The sequence below is a fragment of the Cottoperca gobio genome, chromosome 1 (assembly GCF_900634415.1).
Source record: "Cottoperca gobio chromosome 1, fCotGob3.1, whole genome shotgun sequence".
Classification (NCBI taxonomy): Eukaryota; Metazoa; Chordata; class Actinopteri; order Perciformes; family Bovichtidae; genus Cottoperca; species Cottoperca gobio.
This window is the reverse complement of record NC_041355.1, coordinates 11,181,237-11,201,403: the sequence shown is the minus strand read 5'-3', so window position 1 is coordinate 11,201,403 and position 20,167 is coordinate 11,181,237. Positions and strand designations below refer to the sequence as shown.

The following is a 20,167-nucleotide window of genomic DNA, read 5'->3' as shown; positions in this document are numbered from 1 at the left end:
AAAATGTCAATAATGTTTGTTTAAAACAACCCACGTGTTGAGGGAGCTCATAACGTTTTTATGGCTTTAATGGAACTATGAACTTAATATTATAATTTACAATAAATATTACTTTGTTATAAAAATGGGGCTCATATAAAATATGGGTTTTATAAGGCATTCATAAAACAGTTCAGTGTTACCTGAGAGTCCTCTATGAGGATGTCTTTGATGAACGGCTGACCCTGAGGTTCTCCGTAGTTCATCCTCACATAGTGGACTTGGTAACCTCGGACCTGACCGTGCTGCCGTTCGGGCGCCGGTGCTCGCCATTTCACCCTAACGGCCGAGGCGTTCACAGTCTCGGCCTCCACCCCTCGCGGAGGACCACTTGGAACTAAAAATGCATTTTAGGATAGAGGTCAACGGTCACAGATGATGGGCACTCAAACCTCTCAAGTAAAGGCCTTCACTTTTTCTAATCAAAAATATATTGGTTTTAGGGGCAGATAAAAAAAAATACCCAAAGCTGAAAAAAATGTAAAAATACAACCCTCCAAAAAGTCTAAAACTGCCCTGATGTCTGGGAAAAAAGTCAAAATAGTAAAAAAAATGAGAGTGCTTGAGGAAAAACATGGAGGAAAAAAGCAGTGGAGGATAAGAAGCAAATGTAGAGAAAGATAAGAATGGCAGATAGAAAAGGATTTGTTGCCACGGGCTGATAAACAGTGGCAGACAGTCAAAGAGAAAATACTGTTATCAAGAAAAACCTCTATCGAGCTGCCAAGAACTACACTTCTCCCAAAGAGAAATATATATATCGGAAAAAAAAGGGTCACCAAACTGGAAAAAGGAGGCACTGGGAGGATGGGATATTAAGCATCAATGTCAAATTATTATTATTATTTTTTTATATTACAAATGACTCAAGACACAATAAAATACACAGATTAAAGTTAGCTTTAAGATATTCAAATAATTGGAGAGGAGTTGGAAGTGCAGACGGTCAGTGAGAAAAGCCAAGGTGTGGAAAGGCCAAGGTACAGCTGCAGCCATAGGGTTTGCTTTGGTATTGCTACTGGAGAATATAGTGGGAAATTCCAACCCAAAAAATAGGGGATTTTATAAGAAAGGGAAAAGTGCGGAAAAAAGACATTGGTAAAAGAGAGGATAAAAACATCTGCTGGAGAAAAAAGGGTTGCTGCTTTCTCTTGTCAACGAGAAAGCAGTGGTGAGGGAAGTAGCAGGAGGAAGGTTCCGGATGTTGGAGGTTTCTGGTAGATATGAAGGAATAAAGGAGAGGTTTTCAAAACTGGAGGGTCTGACAGTGGCTCTTAAATGCATCATCCGTTCAGATTTCAGCTCAAGGATAGACAAAATGCCTTTAATGGCCAGTGGAAGAAACTTGCTGTTAGTTTAGGGTGCTTTGCGCTCATTAGTTCTATGTTAGTGAGGTAGCCATTGTTAGTGGGGCGGACCATCTTAAGACAGGCATGGGGGTTTGTTTGGGAACATACCATCTTCCTCGGTGCGGATAAGCAGCTGTAAACTCTCTGGTCCATCCCCAGCTTCCGTCTGGGCCCGTACTGTTAAGCCATACTCAGTCCATTTCTCTAGGTTTTCCAGGAGATACGGGGAACTTTCCGGAAGAATTCCATCGATTCTTTTAGAGATTTTGTTGCCCTCGGTAGTGGAGTACTGGATGGAGTATCCGGTAATGATGCCGTTCTGAAACTCCAGAGGAGGTGGAGCCCAACTTACCAGGATGCTGGTAGAACTAGGACTGGTGCATGTGATGTCCTGGGGAGGTGCTGAAGGAACTGATTGGCCAGTTTTGAGGAAGCACAGTAGGGGTTGTTTGGGTAAATGTAATTTGGTTGTGTGTGCATGTTGTTATTTGTGGGTGGAGAGGTGAGGAGGTGAGGTTTGCCGTGAAGGAATGGGGATGAAATTGAGCAGACAAGAGACAGAGAACAAAAGACAAAGAAACATAAAATGAAAACAAAACACTGGAGAACAGAAAGCTCTTGCGAAAAATGACCATGTGACTAGACAAATGTGGCTTAACAAAGATACTGAATGATGAGTGTCAACTTCTGTTTGGTAGAAATGTTTGATTCATGAAAACAAGTGAATGACTTAAAAGTGATGCAACACAAAAACACTGACTAGAGCTTTAACACACAAACATACCTGCCCATAACTTACTTGTCCTTACAGCCTACCCAAGCCTCTGTGATCCATGATGGAGTTCTCATCTCTATCTACCAACCTCGTGCTTCTTACCTTGTTTTTACTGATTCTCTTACAGACCTCAGATTGGTAGCCAACAAATTAAGTATTGTTTACTTTTTTTCATCACTAATCTGTCTGGTACTATATTTGCTGAAATACCATATGTGGTATTAAGTTCTAGGAATAAATTATATATTTGTTGAAATATCAAATCTGAGGTCAGTTAAGGTCTGGATTCATGACGGCTCCTTTATGACAATGCATAAAAAGTAACTGCCAAATGTCTTATCAGGTACTGTTTGTAACATACAAATCTATGATAATCAGATGTGGCATTTCATGTATTTATGGTTCAGTTTTTGTATCAGTTCCCCCTTTTTGCATTGTCAAAATTGAAACCTCTCTCTCTCTCGCTCTCTCTCTCTCTCTCTCTCTCTCTCTCTCTCTCTCTCTCTCTCTCTCTCTCTCTCTCTCTCTCTCTCTCTCTCTCTCAAACACGCACCCACACAAGTATTTGTGGTTGAACCTACGCGTCTGTGGCGTGTCGATGGACACTTCATTGGTGTACGCCCCAATTCCATGCTTGCTCTTGGCAGCCAGCTGAAAGGTGTAGGTGGAGAAAGGCTTTAGGTTCTTCAACAGGTAGGAGGTGACAGGCTCAAAGCTCACTTTCTTCTGAAAGGACATGAAGAAAGGTGGGACAGTGGGAGACATCAGGTTGTGAGAAAAAATAACTATTAACTATTTCCACAGGGTGTTGTAAAAAAAGCATCCTTTATAGAGCTAACTTTTAATATTAAGAACAATTGATCTGCTGTTTGCCTGGCCATACATATATTTATTCATCCAATCATCCGTGAATGTATTATTCCAGCAAAACAGTCCTCTCAGCTACGAATCCGTCCGTCTCTCCCTCTTATCTTACCTCCTCTGTGTCGTCAGCTCGTCGGTAGACCAGCTCATATCCTGTGATCTGGTTGTCAGGGCCACCCTGGGGTGGGGCCACCCAAGACAACAGGATACTGGTCTCAGACTTGGCCTCACCCTTAAATTCTGATGGCTGGGATGGAACTACAGAGAGGAAAAACAGGATAGCAGATAAATTAAGAACCGTCATGTCCATTTAAACTGGGGGGGGGGCTAATAATAATAATAATAATAATAATAATAATAATAATACACTTTATTTGTAAAGCCCTTTCATAAAAGACATGCAACTGAAATTGTTTTACATTTAAACCAAAGAAAAGAAACATGAAACACAGGGACATTTAAAGTGATGGGCTATTTTTATCTCAGAGATTTAATCTTTCATAAAACCATTTAAAACCAATCAAGGGATGATTACAAATTGCCGCTTAGTTGCATTGTAGAATTTCTATATGAATGTATGTCCCTTCAATTCTTTGGGTGAAGCAGCAGTGTAGAAACTTGTGAGGTAGTGAACTAAGTAATGGTAAATGGTCTTCCGACCTCTCAAAGATTTGTTTTTACACTTCATGCCAACATTTACCCAGTCACACACACATTCATACACTCATGGCAGGGCTGCCATACAAGGTGCCACATTTTTCCTCAGGGTATAATCTAATGCTCATTCACACACTCACACTAGGAAGCAATTTGGGGTTCAATATCTTGCCCAAGGACATTTCGACATGTTGTCTGTAGGAGCAGGGGTACGAACCGTCAATCTTCCGAGGGAAAGAAGACCCACTCTACCTCCTGAGCCACACCCGCCCAGTGAGTAATAGTACAAATGATTGACATGAAAATCTCTAAATAAATACACAGTATTTACCCTAATATAAAGTGGGAGATTACTGAGCTACAAAAACTAATTTAGTGAAGTTTTAAAATAACTTTTAACAATATTTCATATTGCAGAAAATTGACTCATTATTTTCATTTTCATTTCTCCCAGGACTCGCATGACCCCCGCTCTAATTGTGCCCCCTGGAATTTTGGCTTGCATAAGTGAATACATTTTTAGAATAGCATGGTATATCTGTCATGGTACTTCCCTCTCTCGCTTCCCGTCTCTTACCTCCAGTCTTGGCTATAATCTGCAGGTCCTGGGACAGAGGTCCGTCTCCTACAGAGGTGAAGGCCAGCACTCTGATGTAATAAGTCTTGTTAGGAGTCAAACCCTGGATGGTGATGAAGTTGGCACTGCGCACCATCTGCTTCTCCCACTGCACAACACAATACACAATGGATGAATGCAAGCAGACACACAGATGCACACTTATGTATTAGATACATGCAGAAAACATAAGTTATCAGTCAGCTGTGATTGATAAAGAGGTACACACCTGGTTGACTTGTAGCATGTTGTCTGAGGTGTAGTAGACTCTGTAGCCCACCACCTGTCCGTTAGGTTCCTCTGGTTCATCCCAGTGGATGATTGCTGTTGTAGTACTCAGCATACGACCTCTGACCTGCAGGTCAAACAGGAAGAACTTCAGCAACGCAGCGCTGGGATAAAATGTACTGTAATTTCACTGGAGCAAGTTATGTATGAAGAAAGTTAGGTTACTTTTTTTAGTAAAGGCAACGTAAGGCGAGTGTTTGAAAGTTACACATTGAAAACAACATTTATACAACGCACTGGTATGTCTATTAGAATAACAGGCAGCTAATCATACTGCGATGTATAACGACCAAGCTTGAGTTGAAAACTTGTTTTTGTACAGGACCAAAATTGCATCTTTAAATATAATGTTTTTCTTCCAAATGATAGAACCCTGACCTGTCGAGGAGGTGAGGAGGGGGCCTGCTCAGCTGTGCGAGCCTCCACCACCTCGCTGGAGGGTCCCTGGCCGATGGTGTTAACAGCCGCCACCCGGAAGTCGTAGTGGGAATATGGGCTGAGGCCGCCCACACTGTAGCGCGTTGTGGCGATGCCATCAATCTCTTTGTACGGGTCCTCTGACCCTTTGGCACGGTGCTGGAAGAAAACAAGAGAAGAAGAGGGAACAGAGATGAAGATCATTATGATTTAAAGCTGCATTAGCTTACTTTGTAGAGAGGAAGCTCTACATATATCTCTGTCTGTATATACACAGTTTATCAGTGTGATACCAATAAACACCATGCTCTTATTAACCAACAAACAAGATTTCCACCAAAAGATACAGAATGAAATGTGAGATACCACATATCTAATGTGGGAGTCCTGCTTTTTCATAGTCATTGCTTCAGTGCTGCAGTCTGTCTCATTCTTAACATTTCAATTCATTACTCCTTATGGGCAGAGAGTACTCCAGACAGTAGATTTCATCTTGAGTAATTTGGTGACTTTATTACTATCAGGAGAGACAATGAACTCTTTTATTTTTGCAGCTCATATAATATATATATATATATATAAATGCAGTCCATTTTCTGTATAAAGATCTATTGCAGCTTTAGCCATCTGAAGTTCTGTGTGTCAAAAAACCTGTGTGCACATGCAGTTAGGCTTCTTTGTCTGTTACACACCTGTATGATATAGTAGGAGACAGGCTCAGGATTGCCAGAATCCCAGGTGAGTGTAATGCTTGTTGCAGTTCTCTCCGTCACCACAGGGTTACCAGGGGCCTTCGGCAGAGCTGAGAGAGAGAGAGGAGACTGATATTTTTTACAAACTATCCCTTTATCAATAAGAAACCATCGGATAGATTTATAACATCCCTCTGTACTCGTAAAACAAGAAAGTCAACATCTGCTGATAAAAACATTTACATAACGACACCATCTCAGTGTCCTATAATTATACAGTGAACATAATCTTTATACAGCAATTACAAGAATTTGACAAAAGATATAAAAAAATATACTCAGTTCAACAATTGTTATATTTAATCCAAATTAAACCCCCTGAATACTGACAAAGTTAAATTAAATACAGACTTAATGATCATTAATTAGTTACTGAAACAGGTCCCGATAGAAAACAGAGTTTTGACAGAGAAAAACAATTCTTGATTAGATTAGACTCATGTTGCAGAAATGGCTGGAGAAAACTGCTGTCCTCCAGCAAGATATACTTCTGGGTAGGACTTTTATTTCTTCCGTATTTCATTATTTTTTAACAGGATTTTCCTTATTTCCTCTTCTGGTGATGTGGCATATATGAAACAGAGCAAAGAGATTTAATAGTCTTTTTTATATTTCTTTTGTGATGGAATTTGTTTTCCAAGTCCTCGTCAGAGAAGACGAAAGGCTACACTGTGTTTTGTCCTCTGCGTTCATGAAAACCAAAGTCTCTCTGGAGGCAAGGTCAAAACATCACTTCCTCTCTAGCTCAAATGCTCTATCCTCGTCAGCGCTCGTACACACGCCGGTAAACCCACGCCGGTAAACCCACGCCGGTAAACCCACGCCGGTAAACCCACGCCGGTAACCCACCTTTCACAATAATCTGTGCCCCTGCCTCGATCACGCCAAGCGTTGACATAGCGACGCAGGTGTAATTGTTGGACTGCCGTACATCAGTCAGTTCCAGGACATTACGGCCGATGGGCATGTCATCTTCGGGCGTCAGGTCTTCTGCTCCGAGCATCCACTTCACGTACGGCATAGGGGAGCCCACAGCAACGCAGGTGATGTTGACGTTTCCCCCTGGCATGATCTCGCTGTCCGCTGGGGGGATGGAGAAGCGAGGGGGGACACGACGCACTGGACCAGACAGAAATGAAAGCAGGAAGGCAAGAGAAGAGAGGTAATTAGAAATTCATGACTGTGTAGCTCAGCAAAGTGCAGAACATCAGTGTCTATGATTTTATGTTTTTGTTCCATGTTCTCTTAGATGAAGTTTTATGGCATTCAAAGAAGACTGCAAGCATTCAGACAGTCTAGTACATCACCACTAGGGTGCATGTGATATCAAAATGTTTTATTCATGTTGTTTTTAGGTATACTCCATTAAATATTTTATGAACTGAAACACAAAAGATACTCACAAAAAAACACCCAACAACCTCACAGCAAACACACATGCACTCACAGGGGAAAAAAGGAAAGCAGGGTACAGTATATCTCAAAGGAGTAAACTGTACAGGCAGGTTTAAACCTTCAGTACCGCACATAAAACAGCAAAAAACACACAAACACAAATGACAGTTTAATGGAAGAAAAGAAAATATACTCGGGAGAGGTTCAAACAACCACACAGTTGTTACTGTACCAACCTTCTCGCAGCTCTGCAGAGGGAGGTAGGACAGAGCACATCGGGAGGAGGAGAGAAAAGAGAGGAAAACGGAAAAAAATCAGAGAAGAGACGGGAGACAAAGAGAGAAAACAAGTTAGACAAAGGAGCATGGCAAGGTGACAACCGAAAGAGAGAGATAACCAAAAAGAAACAGGAAGAAAGAAAGAAATGAAGAGTGCAAAGAGAGAAACAGAGTCCATAGATGGCCAGTGTGTCGTTGAAAGCCTGTTTAAGGCAGTCTCCACAGCCAGCTGTCTCCATAGACCGCCTGTCAAACACTCACAGAGCAGCACTGCAAGGTTTTACTGGCCCTGCAAGCACTGTTAGACACACATCACTGCCTCTGCACTGTTTGTGTGTGTGTGTGCATGCACGTGTGTTTGTATAGTGTCTTTTAGTGTAGCATAAATGTGTGTGCATCCAGTCGTGTGTGAGTTTGTTTCGTATCCCTGGGAGCAATGTTGGAGTCAGAAAAGCATGCTACGCTGTTTAAAGCCTTTATTTTGTTTCAGGGGTGGGCAGACAACAGAGCAAAAGGCCACAGGAATAAAAATGTCTCCAAGACTCAAACATTTGGTGGATGTGTGTATGTGTGTTTGTGCGTGTTGAAGGAGACAGTTCCTGAGGAGATGAGATGCCTGTCAGATTTGGGGAGAAACACAAGTCTTAACCAGACAATGATTTGTTTTTTTCTCAGAGGTCTAAAGGCTAAGAAGGGAGGGCAGAGAGATTAATAGCCTGAGTGAAACATTCAGCCCAGCCTGAGCTGAGCTCTCATTTAAAACCATCCTGTTTTATGGCTCTACAGCTAAGAATCTTTAAACAAGGCAGGTTTAATATCATCATATCATATTAATATGATAAACGCACATTCCTAGCAGAAGACGTCTATTAAAAAAATATAAGAATATCTTCTAGGAATAGATGTATCAATCTGCACATCCATGAATCCTTAAAGCTAAGTGCTGTACTTGCACTAAGAGTCTGGTTTTTATTTCCCTCTTACCTCTGACATAGAGGTTAGCTGGTGTGGAATAGCGTGTCCCATCGCTGTTGGTGGCAACACACTCATACTTCCCCTGGTCTGACTCCTCGCTCATCTCTATCTGGAGGGCACCTGGATGAATTGAGGGATGGAGAGGAAGAGTAGAACACAGGAGAGAGAGGAGAGGGAGTCACACAGAAAGATAGTGAGGAAGAAAGAGCAATTACACAAAAGTCGAAGACATCAGATAATTGGGTGTAGTCCATAAATACACCAACATAGAAATGGTAAGAACTGCATAAAGTGTAAATGAATCTGAGGGGGTTCACAGCAAAAACAAGCTGAACACAGGGCTACAAAGGGAGTCAAATCTATTAACAAGTTTCTACCACTGTCAGCAAGAATCTGCCCCAAAACAAGGGCTAGCTTCCTGATTTAGAAATGGGAAGAAAAACAAAAACAAAAACACTGATATAAAGCCTATAAAAAAGGAGAATGTAGTCTTCATGCAAGGCAGAAACCAAAAAAACAAGCAACTAAAAAGTGTAGATATCCAGTCACCAATACAGAATCTAAAAAAGTTCTTCGCTGGAAATTAAGATGCAGTTATATTAGGGAGCAAATCATGTTTTCAAGGATAAAATGTGACAAAGATATTGCCATGGCAATAAAATATCCCCAACCCTTACGGATCCACCAATGGGATCAGGAGTGTGATGTCATTTTAAAACACGCCCAATAAGGAGGGAAAGACATCAACCGACCTCCATCAAGGCCACAGATTAAAAAAAAGGAACGACATACGCAAAGCCTTGGGAAGGGACCAACGCTTTCTTTCTCCCTGAAAACAGAAAAATTGTCAAAAAAGTCAACCAGAGGTTTTTTAAAGATGGTGTGGTAAGGCAAAAAAGCGCCCAGAAAAACTTTATCAAAAAAGTGGTTGTTTGGGGCTTTTTATCGGTAATGAGAGAGAAAAGAGAAAGTGATGGTAAAAAATCATGGAGAAATGTGTGTGTGTATATGCACGTTTGTGTGCATGTGTCTAAGTCTTCGCCATCTGGACTTTTCAGGCTGAGCGAATAACAGCTGGGGGGGGGGGGGGGGGGGAACAAAACTAGGACGTTTGATTGGGCAAATATAGACAAGGTAGAAGGAGAGGCCAGGTCAAGCTTAGGTCAGGACCCTCAAAAAAAGAAAAAAAAAAGAAAAAACAAGAAAAGAAAATCAGGTCACAAACAAATTAAATAAGCAACCAACAGAGTTAAAAGTGATTGTATGCTTTGTCACCTCAAACTAAGCAACAAAGAAATAAACACAAGTTGTAAACACGTCATGCTTTAGACTGAAAACAAAGTAGATGTGAAAAGCTAAATGATGTTAAACTGGTGGATACAAAAGAAACATCACAATATGGCGAGGAAGGAAGCGATGGATTTCTGTGTTATAGAGTGAACGTTGAGGCTGAGATGGAAAAATGAACAGATGAAGAGAGGATGAAAGACGAGAAGAGGGGAGGTGATTAAAAGTCATAGTATAATGAATTGCTTGCTCAATTCCAATTTCCTCCCCTCTTGCACCTACTGCAGATCTGATGCAGCTGGATGAGTATTACCAATATGGAAGTCTTTTGGGCTAAACAGTTATTGATTAATCCACCCAGAGCTGCTTTTTCAGATCTGCGAGACAAGTAGGAACCAGGGGTTGAAAAGGAATCAGGCCACTGTGTCATGTTGGTCCTCCCAGCAGTCTTACCTCGTATGGGCGTGCCACCTGAGTGGGCAATGAATGCACGAGATTAGAGAAGGAGAAGAAGAAGAAAATGTTAGTACCACAGGAGGAGAAGGGGATAAGGAAGGGAGGGACTGGGGGAGGTAACTTGGAAAGGAGAAGAATCAAATTAGAGAGGAAGACTCAAAATATAGATCCTTAAGAGAGTGAGAGGAAGAGAGAGGCATACAAGAAAAAGACAGAATAAATAAAGACAGAATAAGCCTGAGAAGAAAAAGACAGAAACTAGATAGACAGAGGGACAGACAGTGACAGAGCTATAAGGAGATGGGTTATTGATTTGACTTCATTGACTTGCAGCAGGGGCAGAAGTGGCTGTAGGGTAGTGTCTGCACTGCACTCATCTGGGTCTCTAAGAGGTCGACTGGGACTCTAAGTACATCTAACTGCCCTGAGACTTAACCTCCGCATAGATCAAAATCAGGTGTAATCCTGCTTGTAACATTGAGTGTGTATATATACATTTAATATCTGTTCCTAAAGGAAAAATCTACCCTCCAATACTTAAACTGTGTAAAGACCTGCCGTTGTCCCTACGTTGTATATGGATTTGTTATTGTTTGTCGTTGCTTCCAGCTATAGCCGAGTCTGACAGCAGGGACATTTCCAACAATCTAAAACATCAGCGGTAAATGTCAAGTTGATTTCTCGGCCCCTCAGAATCAAAGAGCAAGGGTGTGTTTGTAGACTCAATATCTTAAACCGACCATCAACAACATATTGTTAGAGGTCCGGCGTAAAAGATGTAGGAGTGGACTCAACACACCAGAATGCTATGCAGGCACAAGACATGATTACTGTAAGAGGTGAAGAGCTGCAACTTACAATTATTTTTATTTCTGATTGATCTGCCTGCCAGGTATTTGTACCAATAATTTGGCCTATAACATTTTAGATAAAATGACAACTACGATGCCTCTGAACCCTCATACATTCAGTTTAAAATCGTAAAGAAACTGACAAAAAGAAGCCAGAATCAGAGACTGTAGAAATTAATATTATTTAAGCAATTAACTGACTATTAAAATGTTTACGTTGCAAATTTATTCTCTGTCATTTCACTAATCATATCATTGACAAATTGTTTCAGCTCTAAAGAGGTGTGAGTCTGATCCCCAGGCATATTCAGCAAAAAGCATTCTGGGAAATGAAGGAAATCACTAGTGAAGGTAAACGAAGGTCATAAAGTGATTTATATGGCGGTGAAAACAGTATTGAAGGGTGGGTTTTTCTTTAACTAGATTACTTGCCTGACTGTATTATGGGGATATTAAAACTGCATGTTTCCAGTCACTACTTCTAAGCAGTACTAACCAGGTTTAGCACACTACACTGTACAGGCAACGTCTAGAAGTCTGAAACCTGGTCGCCATTGATTTCCCTACAGTGGCTCCACCAGAGGCTTACCTAACAGCCATCTAGAGTTGATGGCTTATTGACTTGTAACTCTATACAGCAAAGTGGAGAGAGTAAGTGGGTGAGGGAATGACAGAGTGAGTGAGTGAGTGAGTGAGTGAGTGAGTGAGTGAGTGAGTGAGTGAGTGAGTGAGTGAGTGAGGGGTAGAATAATTGAATAAGTGGAAAAGTAAATAGGTGAGTGTGAGGAGAAAGTTATTGTAATTATTTGGGTGTGGAAAGGCTGCAGGTGCACAGGTGAGGGTGAGGCTAGCTACCACTAGGGTAACAGAGATATGTGTGAGTATATATGATATATATAGAAATATATGTGTAGATATGTGTGTATGCATGTCTATGTGTGTCTGTATCCAATTTGGAGCATTTATAGTATGTTTATTTAACCAAAATTATGTATAGGTGCCAGAAGACTGTGAGTCCATTTATATGTGTGTGTATGTGCTTTATACTATCTTTGTGTGTGACTGTTAATAAAATGCATGCCATGCATTTTAATAACACCTCAACATTGTAAAGGTGAGCAGCAGCAGCAGTAGAAGCAGCATTAGTGAACAGTATATAGAAAAGTGGACAGTGAGGGTGTGGGCCTCGGAACAGAAGCACTTACCAAAGGACTCTGTAGTTAAAAAGATATAAAGAGAAAAGAAACAGCATAGACATGGCATTACAATTGGACCATTGTTACACAGAGGAGTTGACTTAGTAGAAACACCTTGAAAAAGCACTGGAACTCCCAAAAAAAAGTCATGGATATCGATTATCTACACAGAACTTTGTGCTTAACAGTATTTTGTAATCATCACATAAGAAAAGCAAGGCTAACATACCAAATATTTGACATTTTAAGTTGTGACAATTTTGTAAATGCATTTACTTTTATATATATAATTTTTAAATAAAGGTCTAAAAAGGGAGTCTGAGCAGGGCATTGAGGGTTGAGCCAGAGAATAACAATAAACAAAACGGGGCTAATGAAGCCAGAGAGTTGGGTGTCAAATCACAAGAAAGAAACTTTGGGTCCAGAGTCGGTCCCTGGAAGCAGAAGGGGGACTGAGGAGGAAGGGGACTTTGCTAAGACAAGCTGGGATTTTACACACTACTGTGGCTATTGAAAATCTGATTGAGTGCCTTGACTGGAAAATCATTTATTCTCTTTGTTTTCCAAAGTGATTGGTCTTTGAATTTAACAAATTCTGTCAATGCATTTTCTCAATGAACATGGATGCAATGTTTGTGAGTCAATTTCACACCCACGCAAGACATAATTTCCATAATATGAGGAAAAAACAAAAGGTTATTTGTTTGTTTAGTCACAGCAGTGAGCCATCTTAGAGAGGACATTCCTTCAGTGCATGCCACCACCATCTGGGTTTACCTTACAAATTCTGTCAGTGCAGAAAATGTTTTATGACTAGAGACATGTTGCGCACTGGTGCGTGTTGTTACAAATATTTCATAACCTTTGTACTAAGTGAAAAATTAAACCCTTCGTGATGGTGATTTGCACGGGAAGACCTCAGAGAGTTTGGAGAAAAGCGGAGAAAAGTTGGGAGTTCACTGTTTAAGGCTTTGAAGAGTTTATAAAAAGTTGGAAACCACACACAGTCAACTCATACCACAGCAGCAGAGAAACACAGCCAGTAACCACGGCAGGAGGAGTGCGGAACAGCAATAAGAAAAGGGGTCGAACGAGGGCAAGAATAAGAGACTTTGTAGGAACAAAAATAAAAAATGGGTTAGGGGGAAAATGAATAAAGAGGGAATTTTAAAAGAGGGGTATAAAAGCAAAGTGGGAGGGAAAAAACCTTAAGGTGGAAATAAAAGCTTGGGATTGAGGGGAAGGAGAAAGAATGCAGGGATACAATAATTGGTTACCTGAGCGGAGCTGCTTGATTCGTCCGTTGTTATTGGACGTGTTGACCGGCAGGAAATCCTTGAACCAGGTAATTTCTGGGTCAGGGTTACCGCTAGCAGCACAAAGCATAGTGGCGGTTCGAGAACGCTCCACCACTTTCAGCTGGGGACCCATGTCTATGGTGGGGAACCCCGAGGGCAGTTGGTCCTCTAGAAAGATCCAATGAAGAAGTTAAACAGAGCTGGAACATTTTAATACATCCACATTATCCGTCATGTTTCAAATGTGTACATTTGAATGGATTTCAAAGAGGATGGTTTTTGTTCTTAACATATATATATATATATATCATACAAGACATAGACATAGACATTGATGTCAGGACAGCAGACAGTCTTCACACCTTCCGTCGCAGACTGAAAACTCACCTGTTTCGACTGCACCTCAATATTCACCTAGCAAAGATTTGGTAGGTGAATATTGCTACTTTCAGATGGAGACAGGCTAGCTGTTTACCTGCTGCTGGCTATAGCTTCATATCGAACATACTTATGGAAGCGGTACCAGTCTTCCCACTTAACTTTCAAGCAAGAAAGCAAATAAACATATTTCCCAAATTGTCGAACAATTCCTTTAATTCAAGTCATGCGTTTGACACAGACCTAAAGCAGATAGATGTTCAAAACAAGACAAAACATGATGCTTCATACTTAAAGACACACAGCTGCCTTCAGCCCTGAAGCACGTTGAGTCACTAGTCCAGTGTGAAAAGGGAAGCAGGCAGGTCAAATGCATGAGCCAAATTTTGATTCAATTTAGAGTCAAAATATGTTTTTCGAATTGGCCATGAGCCCGGAGACAAGACTTCTGAAGAATATATAGTAAGGTCAAATATAATAAGTAACATTTCATTTCATCTAACAAACTATCTTACATAAGCTTTTACGCAAATACTTTTCAAATAAGAATCAAATGAAAATCAAATAATCTCTATTCTGCTGGGAGTCTGTAGCAAGTTGAGCTACACTTTTTGTCCTGCTCAGTCTTTTGCACACAAACCTTCTCCGGAAGCTCACCCCTTTGCATGAGTCAAATAAATACGCATCCACTGGGACTCGCACCCTTTTGAGATGGCAAATCAAATATGAATTCATAGACATCCGAGCAATTAGATCAGACATGAAGAGCCGTTCCACTGTGATAAAGGAAATCAAAGGCAGTTGGCCAACTTTATTAAACTGAAGTAGGAGATTTAGGGAAGAGGAGGGGACAATGCCACGAGGAGGTGGGGGATCAAAGACGCCTGAACTCAGTTAAACTGAGAATATACTGTGGAATCAAACGTGTTCAGAGCAAATCCATTTTTAAAAACAAATTTGTAACTTTTTTTCAAGGCTGCACTTTGAAACTGTGAGGTAAAATGTCAGATGCATAAGTCAGACATAATAAAGTGGATAAAGATAGACATGGTGAAAAAAGACAGATGAGCTAGGAGCGTGCGTTCCTGCATGTGTTTGCATTTGATCTAGTAGGGAGTCTATTTTTCTTTTTACCAAGAATCCCTTGTGACTTTATCCCTCTCAACCACACAGAGCCTCATTAACGGGAAATCCTAGCGCTGAACCTCGCCAAAGAGATGCTAATTCTGGTACTAGCCCATCGAACCATGGCCGACGGGTCGTGAGACAGTAGCTTTGTGAGTGCGTGTGTGGCCTTTTAACAGCTTCGGTTTCAATCAATCAGAACGCCCGACAAACGGAAACATAGACACAATAAACCAAGAGAACAAGATCAGAAGGTGTTCGCGTGTACTCGTGTGTCTGTGGACGATGAAAGAGGGAAAAAGTGCAAAAAAAGAGACAAAGAATGCAATACAGTGAGACAAAGAAAGAGTGACAGAAAGGAAAATAGATAGAGAACAAGCGACAGAGAACGGGAAAAACAGACAGAAAGGGAGAGAGAGCACAAGGGACCCATACAGCATAACAATCCTGATTCTCTCCGCTTTCATTATGCAAACCCTTACTTCAAAGCCAGCCCCTCGTAGGCAGGAATAATGCATTCTATTTCATCTACCTGGGGTGGGACACTGCACCGAACATTGAGGACGCACAGTTAGAATGCTACTCCCCGAGATCATGCATCTCTCTCTGCCCCTCTTCTACAACCAAGAAAGAACCTGCAAACGTAGTCAACCAAAATGCACAGACGAAAATACACATTCACGTGCGGACAAAAAAACACAAGCTTTTTTCATTTAAAGCTCACAAGGTGTGAAGTCGTTAAAGTAAACATGTTTGAGGGCTGATTGAATGGGCTGATGCACACACACACACACACACACACACATACACACACACACACACACACACACACACACACACACACACACACACACACGTTAACGCATGCACATAACCAGCTCTCCACCATCCATCATGGGGACAGGTGTAAGCAACACCAAAGTGTGTATGGGACGAAGCTGCTCCAGTGTGTGTGTGCGTGCTGCTCAACAGTTAAGTACCCCCTGAGGTCAGAGCAGATGCGTAACTCTACACTCCCTTGTTGACGGAGCCTTCCACACATCCCACTGTTTCCCTTGGATGGGCTCCCACTTCAGTGTTTCCACTGTGAGAGATCCAGATAATTTCACAGCTCATAGAAAAGCCCGGTCTCCCAATCATGGGAACTGCAGTGCGAACACTGTCCTCATTATATTAGACCCAAAATGTGATTCACACACATTGCTCGCTGGGTCTGTCATCTGTAAATCTGGAAGACTGCAGGTCAGGTCTGGTCTTACAATCATGGGAACTGTATTAGAAGCTCTTGTGTAATATCTGCACCTGCAGCAAACCGTCATTCATGAGTGACTCAGGGGATAAACAGAATAAGTGATGGATAGAATAACATTAACACTTAGAATATATTGCAATCCAACACAACAGCTGTAGACTGCAATACTTTGTGATCCTTAGATGTCACATTTTTGTTGTTGAGTGTTGATTCCAGTGTGGTCGGGTTTGTGAGGACACAGTTTGTTACCCTCCGCGACAGCGTGTGGATGGTATTGTTTTCACCTTGTGAGTCAGTGTGTGTGTGTGTCATCATGGCAAAATGTTGCCCTGGAGGCATCTACTGTAGCGGGAACTACAACACAAGTCAGGGAATTATATTTCTGTGTGTCTGTGGACAGATTTTGTAACAGCTAATTGTGTGGTCCGAGCTAGGGCGCCAGAAGTGGAGGGGTAGGAAGTGGGAAGGGGCCATTGATCCCCCCCCAACTTTACGCCCCTGGCCTGATTGAGCATCGCAGCTGGTGTGATCCCATCGCAAGACGGTCTCTAGTTTTGTTTCTGCTTGTTAAGTTGTATTTGTAGAGTGCAGAAACTTTTGTCAAAACTACAGTGTGAGTATATGATGGTAGATCAAAATGTGAGGTACACTTAAACACAGGATTGCAATTTTATAACTGTGTCTATCACTTTATTATAATAAGATATACAATATGATGAAAGGTGGGTACAGTTTACAGACCCACTTTCATTTATATCACCAACATTTCTGCTGCACTCACTTTACGTTTCGTCTTTAATTAAAGTGGTCTACATACTCCGGCTCAACTGCTGGCTTGTTAACAACCTGTCTGATCATCTTTTTTTTGCCCCTTCAGACTTCATTGTCGATTAGTACGAACTTTACAACTTCATCTTTACAATTTTCGGACTGAATTACTTTGTCCTAGACTCATTCATTAATTCAAACAGACACACGCTCAACTTTTACCGAACCATGAATTATACAGTATCGGACTGTACACTGGATCCTAAAGCATATAATTGCTCTCAAGTTCATTATTATTTCAGCCATTGTCAATCACAGCCGTTTACTGGAAGCCAAGATTTCAATTAGCCTGCTTCTTATCCTCAGTAATTAAGCCGGCTGACCTTAACACCGGATCCCTCCTGTCTGACAGTCTGACAGTCTGACAGTCAGTCAGTCAGTCAGTCAATCAGTCAGTCAGTCAGTCAATCAGTCAGTTAGTGGAGCTGTGTCTTTACAGAGCCAGGGGAGACAAGGAGACGTGACTGACAAGACTCTGTGTGTGTTGCGGGAATCTGTGTGTGTGTAGGTATGTGCACTTTGCAACTGACATTTGGACTGACAGTGTATCAGGGGCTATTAGCTGCTCTCAGGTGGCCTCTTATCCATTCACAACACAATGACTCCTCAGAGGAGTAGAAAGTGGATAATCACTACATTAAGACTGCCTTAGATTGAGGATACTTTTGTGTGTGTAAGCATTTGTTTGCCTATGTGTGCGTGAATGAGTGGTTACGTTCCTGATAAAGATAAAGATTAGACACGAGCAGATAGCTTCCATCAAGGGAGGCAGGAAAAAAAAATCTAAAATAGATGCAGGGACTCATAAGCAAGAGCATGTACAGATGCACACACTTACACACACATACACACAGTACAAGTACAAAGACAACCATGTGAGACAGGAAAAATTCTGGATGGATGGAGCGGAACAGCACAGAAGATGCAAAGAGTGGTCTGATGTGAATAATTTAGAGGCTGCTGTGTAGTGGACCTAAGAGCATATGGAGAGAGAGAGAGAGAGAGAGAGAGAGAGAGAGAGAGAGAGAGAGAGAAGAGAGAGGTAGAGAGAGAGAGAGAGAGGTAGAGAGAGAGAGAGAGAGAGAGAGGAGAGAGAGAGAAAACGAACAAAGTCTATAAAAAGACAGAAAACAGGGGAGAGCGAAAGATAGCGTAAGAGGGAATGAACTTGGAGAGACAAAAACAGAGACAGACGAGACAGAGAGAGAAGAGAGTGGAGAGGAAGAACTGTAGACTATGTTATTACCCCTCAGAGAGACAAGAGGGAAAGAGCGAGAGAGAGAGAGAGAGACGAGATGGTAGAACAATAGGCTGCACGTCCTTTCCCCACGAGCATGTACTGTAAAGGCTGGCGATGTGATTATCCACACTTGAGCTGCTCCACTCACTAAGACACTCTTGAGCTTCAAACTACCGGTACATAATTTTCTCCTAATGGACTCCACTAACACTAACATCACTATCAGCATTAATGGACTCTTGCTAACACTAACAAAAACCATCTACCGCAGTGGACCCCGGATTACACTTGTATATATATATATATCTACATCTGAGGAAGCACACAAAAAGCCTCCACTTCTTCTACATTTAAGTTAGAAGAACATCGACAGACTTAACGTTTGTGTACCTTAACATCCCCCCTACAGTTATTATATGAATCTAAAGACCTTCTAAACCAACATAATGTATGAGGTCAGTCGATATTAAATCACACTAGTTAAATACAGTATTCCTTCTGGATGCAAATACTCAATTACAGGAAAAAATAAAGTGTGTGTCACAGTCAGGTGATACAGAAACAGATTGGTGGAATAAGCAAAGTATTGTATAAAGACTATCATTAATGTGACAATGATTTATATACAGGTATTATGATGTTATTTTTTTCATAGTAATTAAAAAAATTAACTTGACAGGTGAACGAAAACACAGTTCGCATGGGTATTCACACTGACCTCTGAGCACACTTAGTCGGGTGGAGGCAGTGATTTCTCCTGCAGAGTTGGAGGCGTGACATTCGTATATAGCCTCGTCTCTTGGGGTCCTCAGTGGCTGGATCCTCAGGACCGAGCCGGACCCATCGTCGAACTCTATTACCTGTTGGTCAGAAAAAAGACGTTAAAGCGGATTTAATCAATTTGAACATTTTAACAATGGATCAAAATGTGTAAAGTGAAATGCCTAGTGATGAACCTACAGAGGTTTATCACCTGATTCTGCAGTCTCCCTCAGCTCTATGGAGCTTTATAACATTTTCAAGCACAGGATTTTACCGCCTGCAACTTCATTGTGTTGGATGAAAAGGTCTAAAAACCCACTGGACACTACCTTCCCAGCACCAGGCAACAGACAAGCTACTAGCAACAGGCTGGTAAACATAGTGTAGCATTTAGCAGCTATAGAGCCACATATTTCCACCAGGAGTTGGTGGAGACCAAAAACAGAGCTAAAAGACAATAAATGTTGAACTTGCATTCATAAGGTGGTAAGGTAAGGAAGTCAAATCTCCTCTAAATTCATCAAGCTTTAAAATATTGCATTACACTACAGATGCAGTAGTGGCAGGTTTGAAGAATTGTAACTTGACTTGTTTGGTTTTCATTTTATCTTCAATATTGTTTGCAGCTATGTGATACCAGTTATTTTCAGAGCCCAGGAAAAAACAATTTCCTAGTTTATAATTTGCTGAGGAAGCAGAGGGGACAGAGCATTTAAATGTATTTCAGGTAGCACCAGAAAAGCAGTCCACTGATGAAAGAATTGAAATAATTGACATAATAATCAAGGATAATCAGGAATAAATGTGTCCTTGATTATCTCTCATGTCCTTTTCTTATTTATAATATGTAACAATTTTTTCAGAAATGTGGGATTGTACAATTATAAATGCTCTTGCATAAATTTAATACTTGCATCTACCGGATTCTGCTGACTGAAATCCAATAAAAAGAAATCCCTCAACAACTCCTGACCAGCAGGACAGAAAAGAGAAATATAAAGCCAGTAGTCTGCGCTTATAAAGGTTGGATTAAAAAATAAAATATCTCCTCCAGTGATTTAATCATAAACAGGAAGACACCAAGATGAA

General features: G+C 41.2%; 1 protein-coding gene across 14 annotated transcripts in view; it reads right to left on the bottom strand.

Annotated features, from left to right (window-relative positions):
* The window catches only part of ptprdb (protein tyrosine phosphatase receptor type Db), a 138,214-nt gene that overhangs the window by 29,452 nt on the left and 88,595 nt on the right, over positions 1–20,167 (bottom strand). For 5 of the 14 annotated variants that reach the window (XM_029437531.1, XM_029442230.1, XM_029443002.1 and 2 more), the window contains 13 exons: positions 19,035–19,176; positions 13,473–13,661; positions 12,205–12,213; positions 10,146–10,163; positions 8,415–8,525; positions 7,389–7,400; positions 6,607–6,876; positions 5,698–5,807; positions 4,967–5,164; positions 4,530–4,655; positions 4,262–4,409; positions 3,140–3,285; positions 2,745–2,889 (listed from right to left, as the gene is read on the bottom strand). In XM_029437531.1, the coding sequence (XP_029293391.1) occupies positions 2,745–2,889; positions 3,140–3,285; positions 4,262–4,409; positions 4,530–4,655; positions 4,967–5,164; positions 5,698–5,807; positions 6,607–6,876; positions 7,389–7,400; positions 8,415–8,525; positions 10,146–10,163; positions 12,205–12,213; positions 13,473–13,661; positions 19,035–19,176 (1,624 nt within the window). Of the gene's footprint in view, positions 1–182; positions 377–1,496; positions 1,800–2,744; positions 2,890–3,139; positions 3,286–4,261; positions 4,410–4,529; positions 4,656–4,966; positions 5,165–5,697; positions 5,808–6,606; positions 6,877–7,388; positions 7,401–8,414; positions 8,526–10,145; positions 10,164–12,204; positions 12,214–13,472; positions 13,662–19,034; positions 19,177–20,167 lie in introns of all 14 variants that reach the window. The other 9 variants (XM_029439902.1, XM_029446920.1, XM_029447682.1 and 6 more) reach the window with 6 other exon arrangements.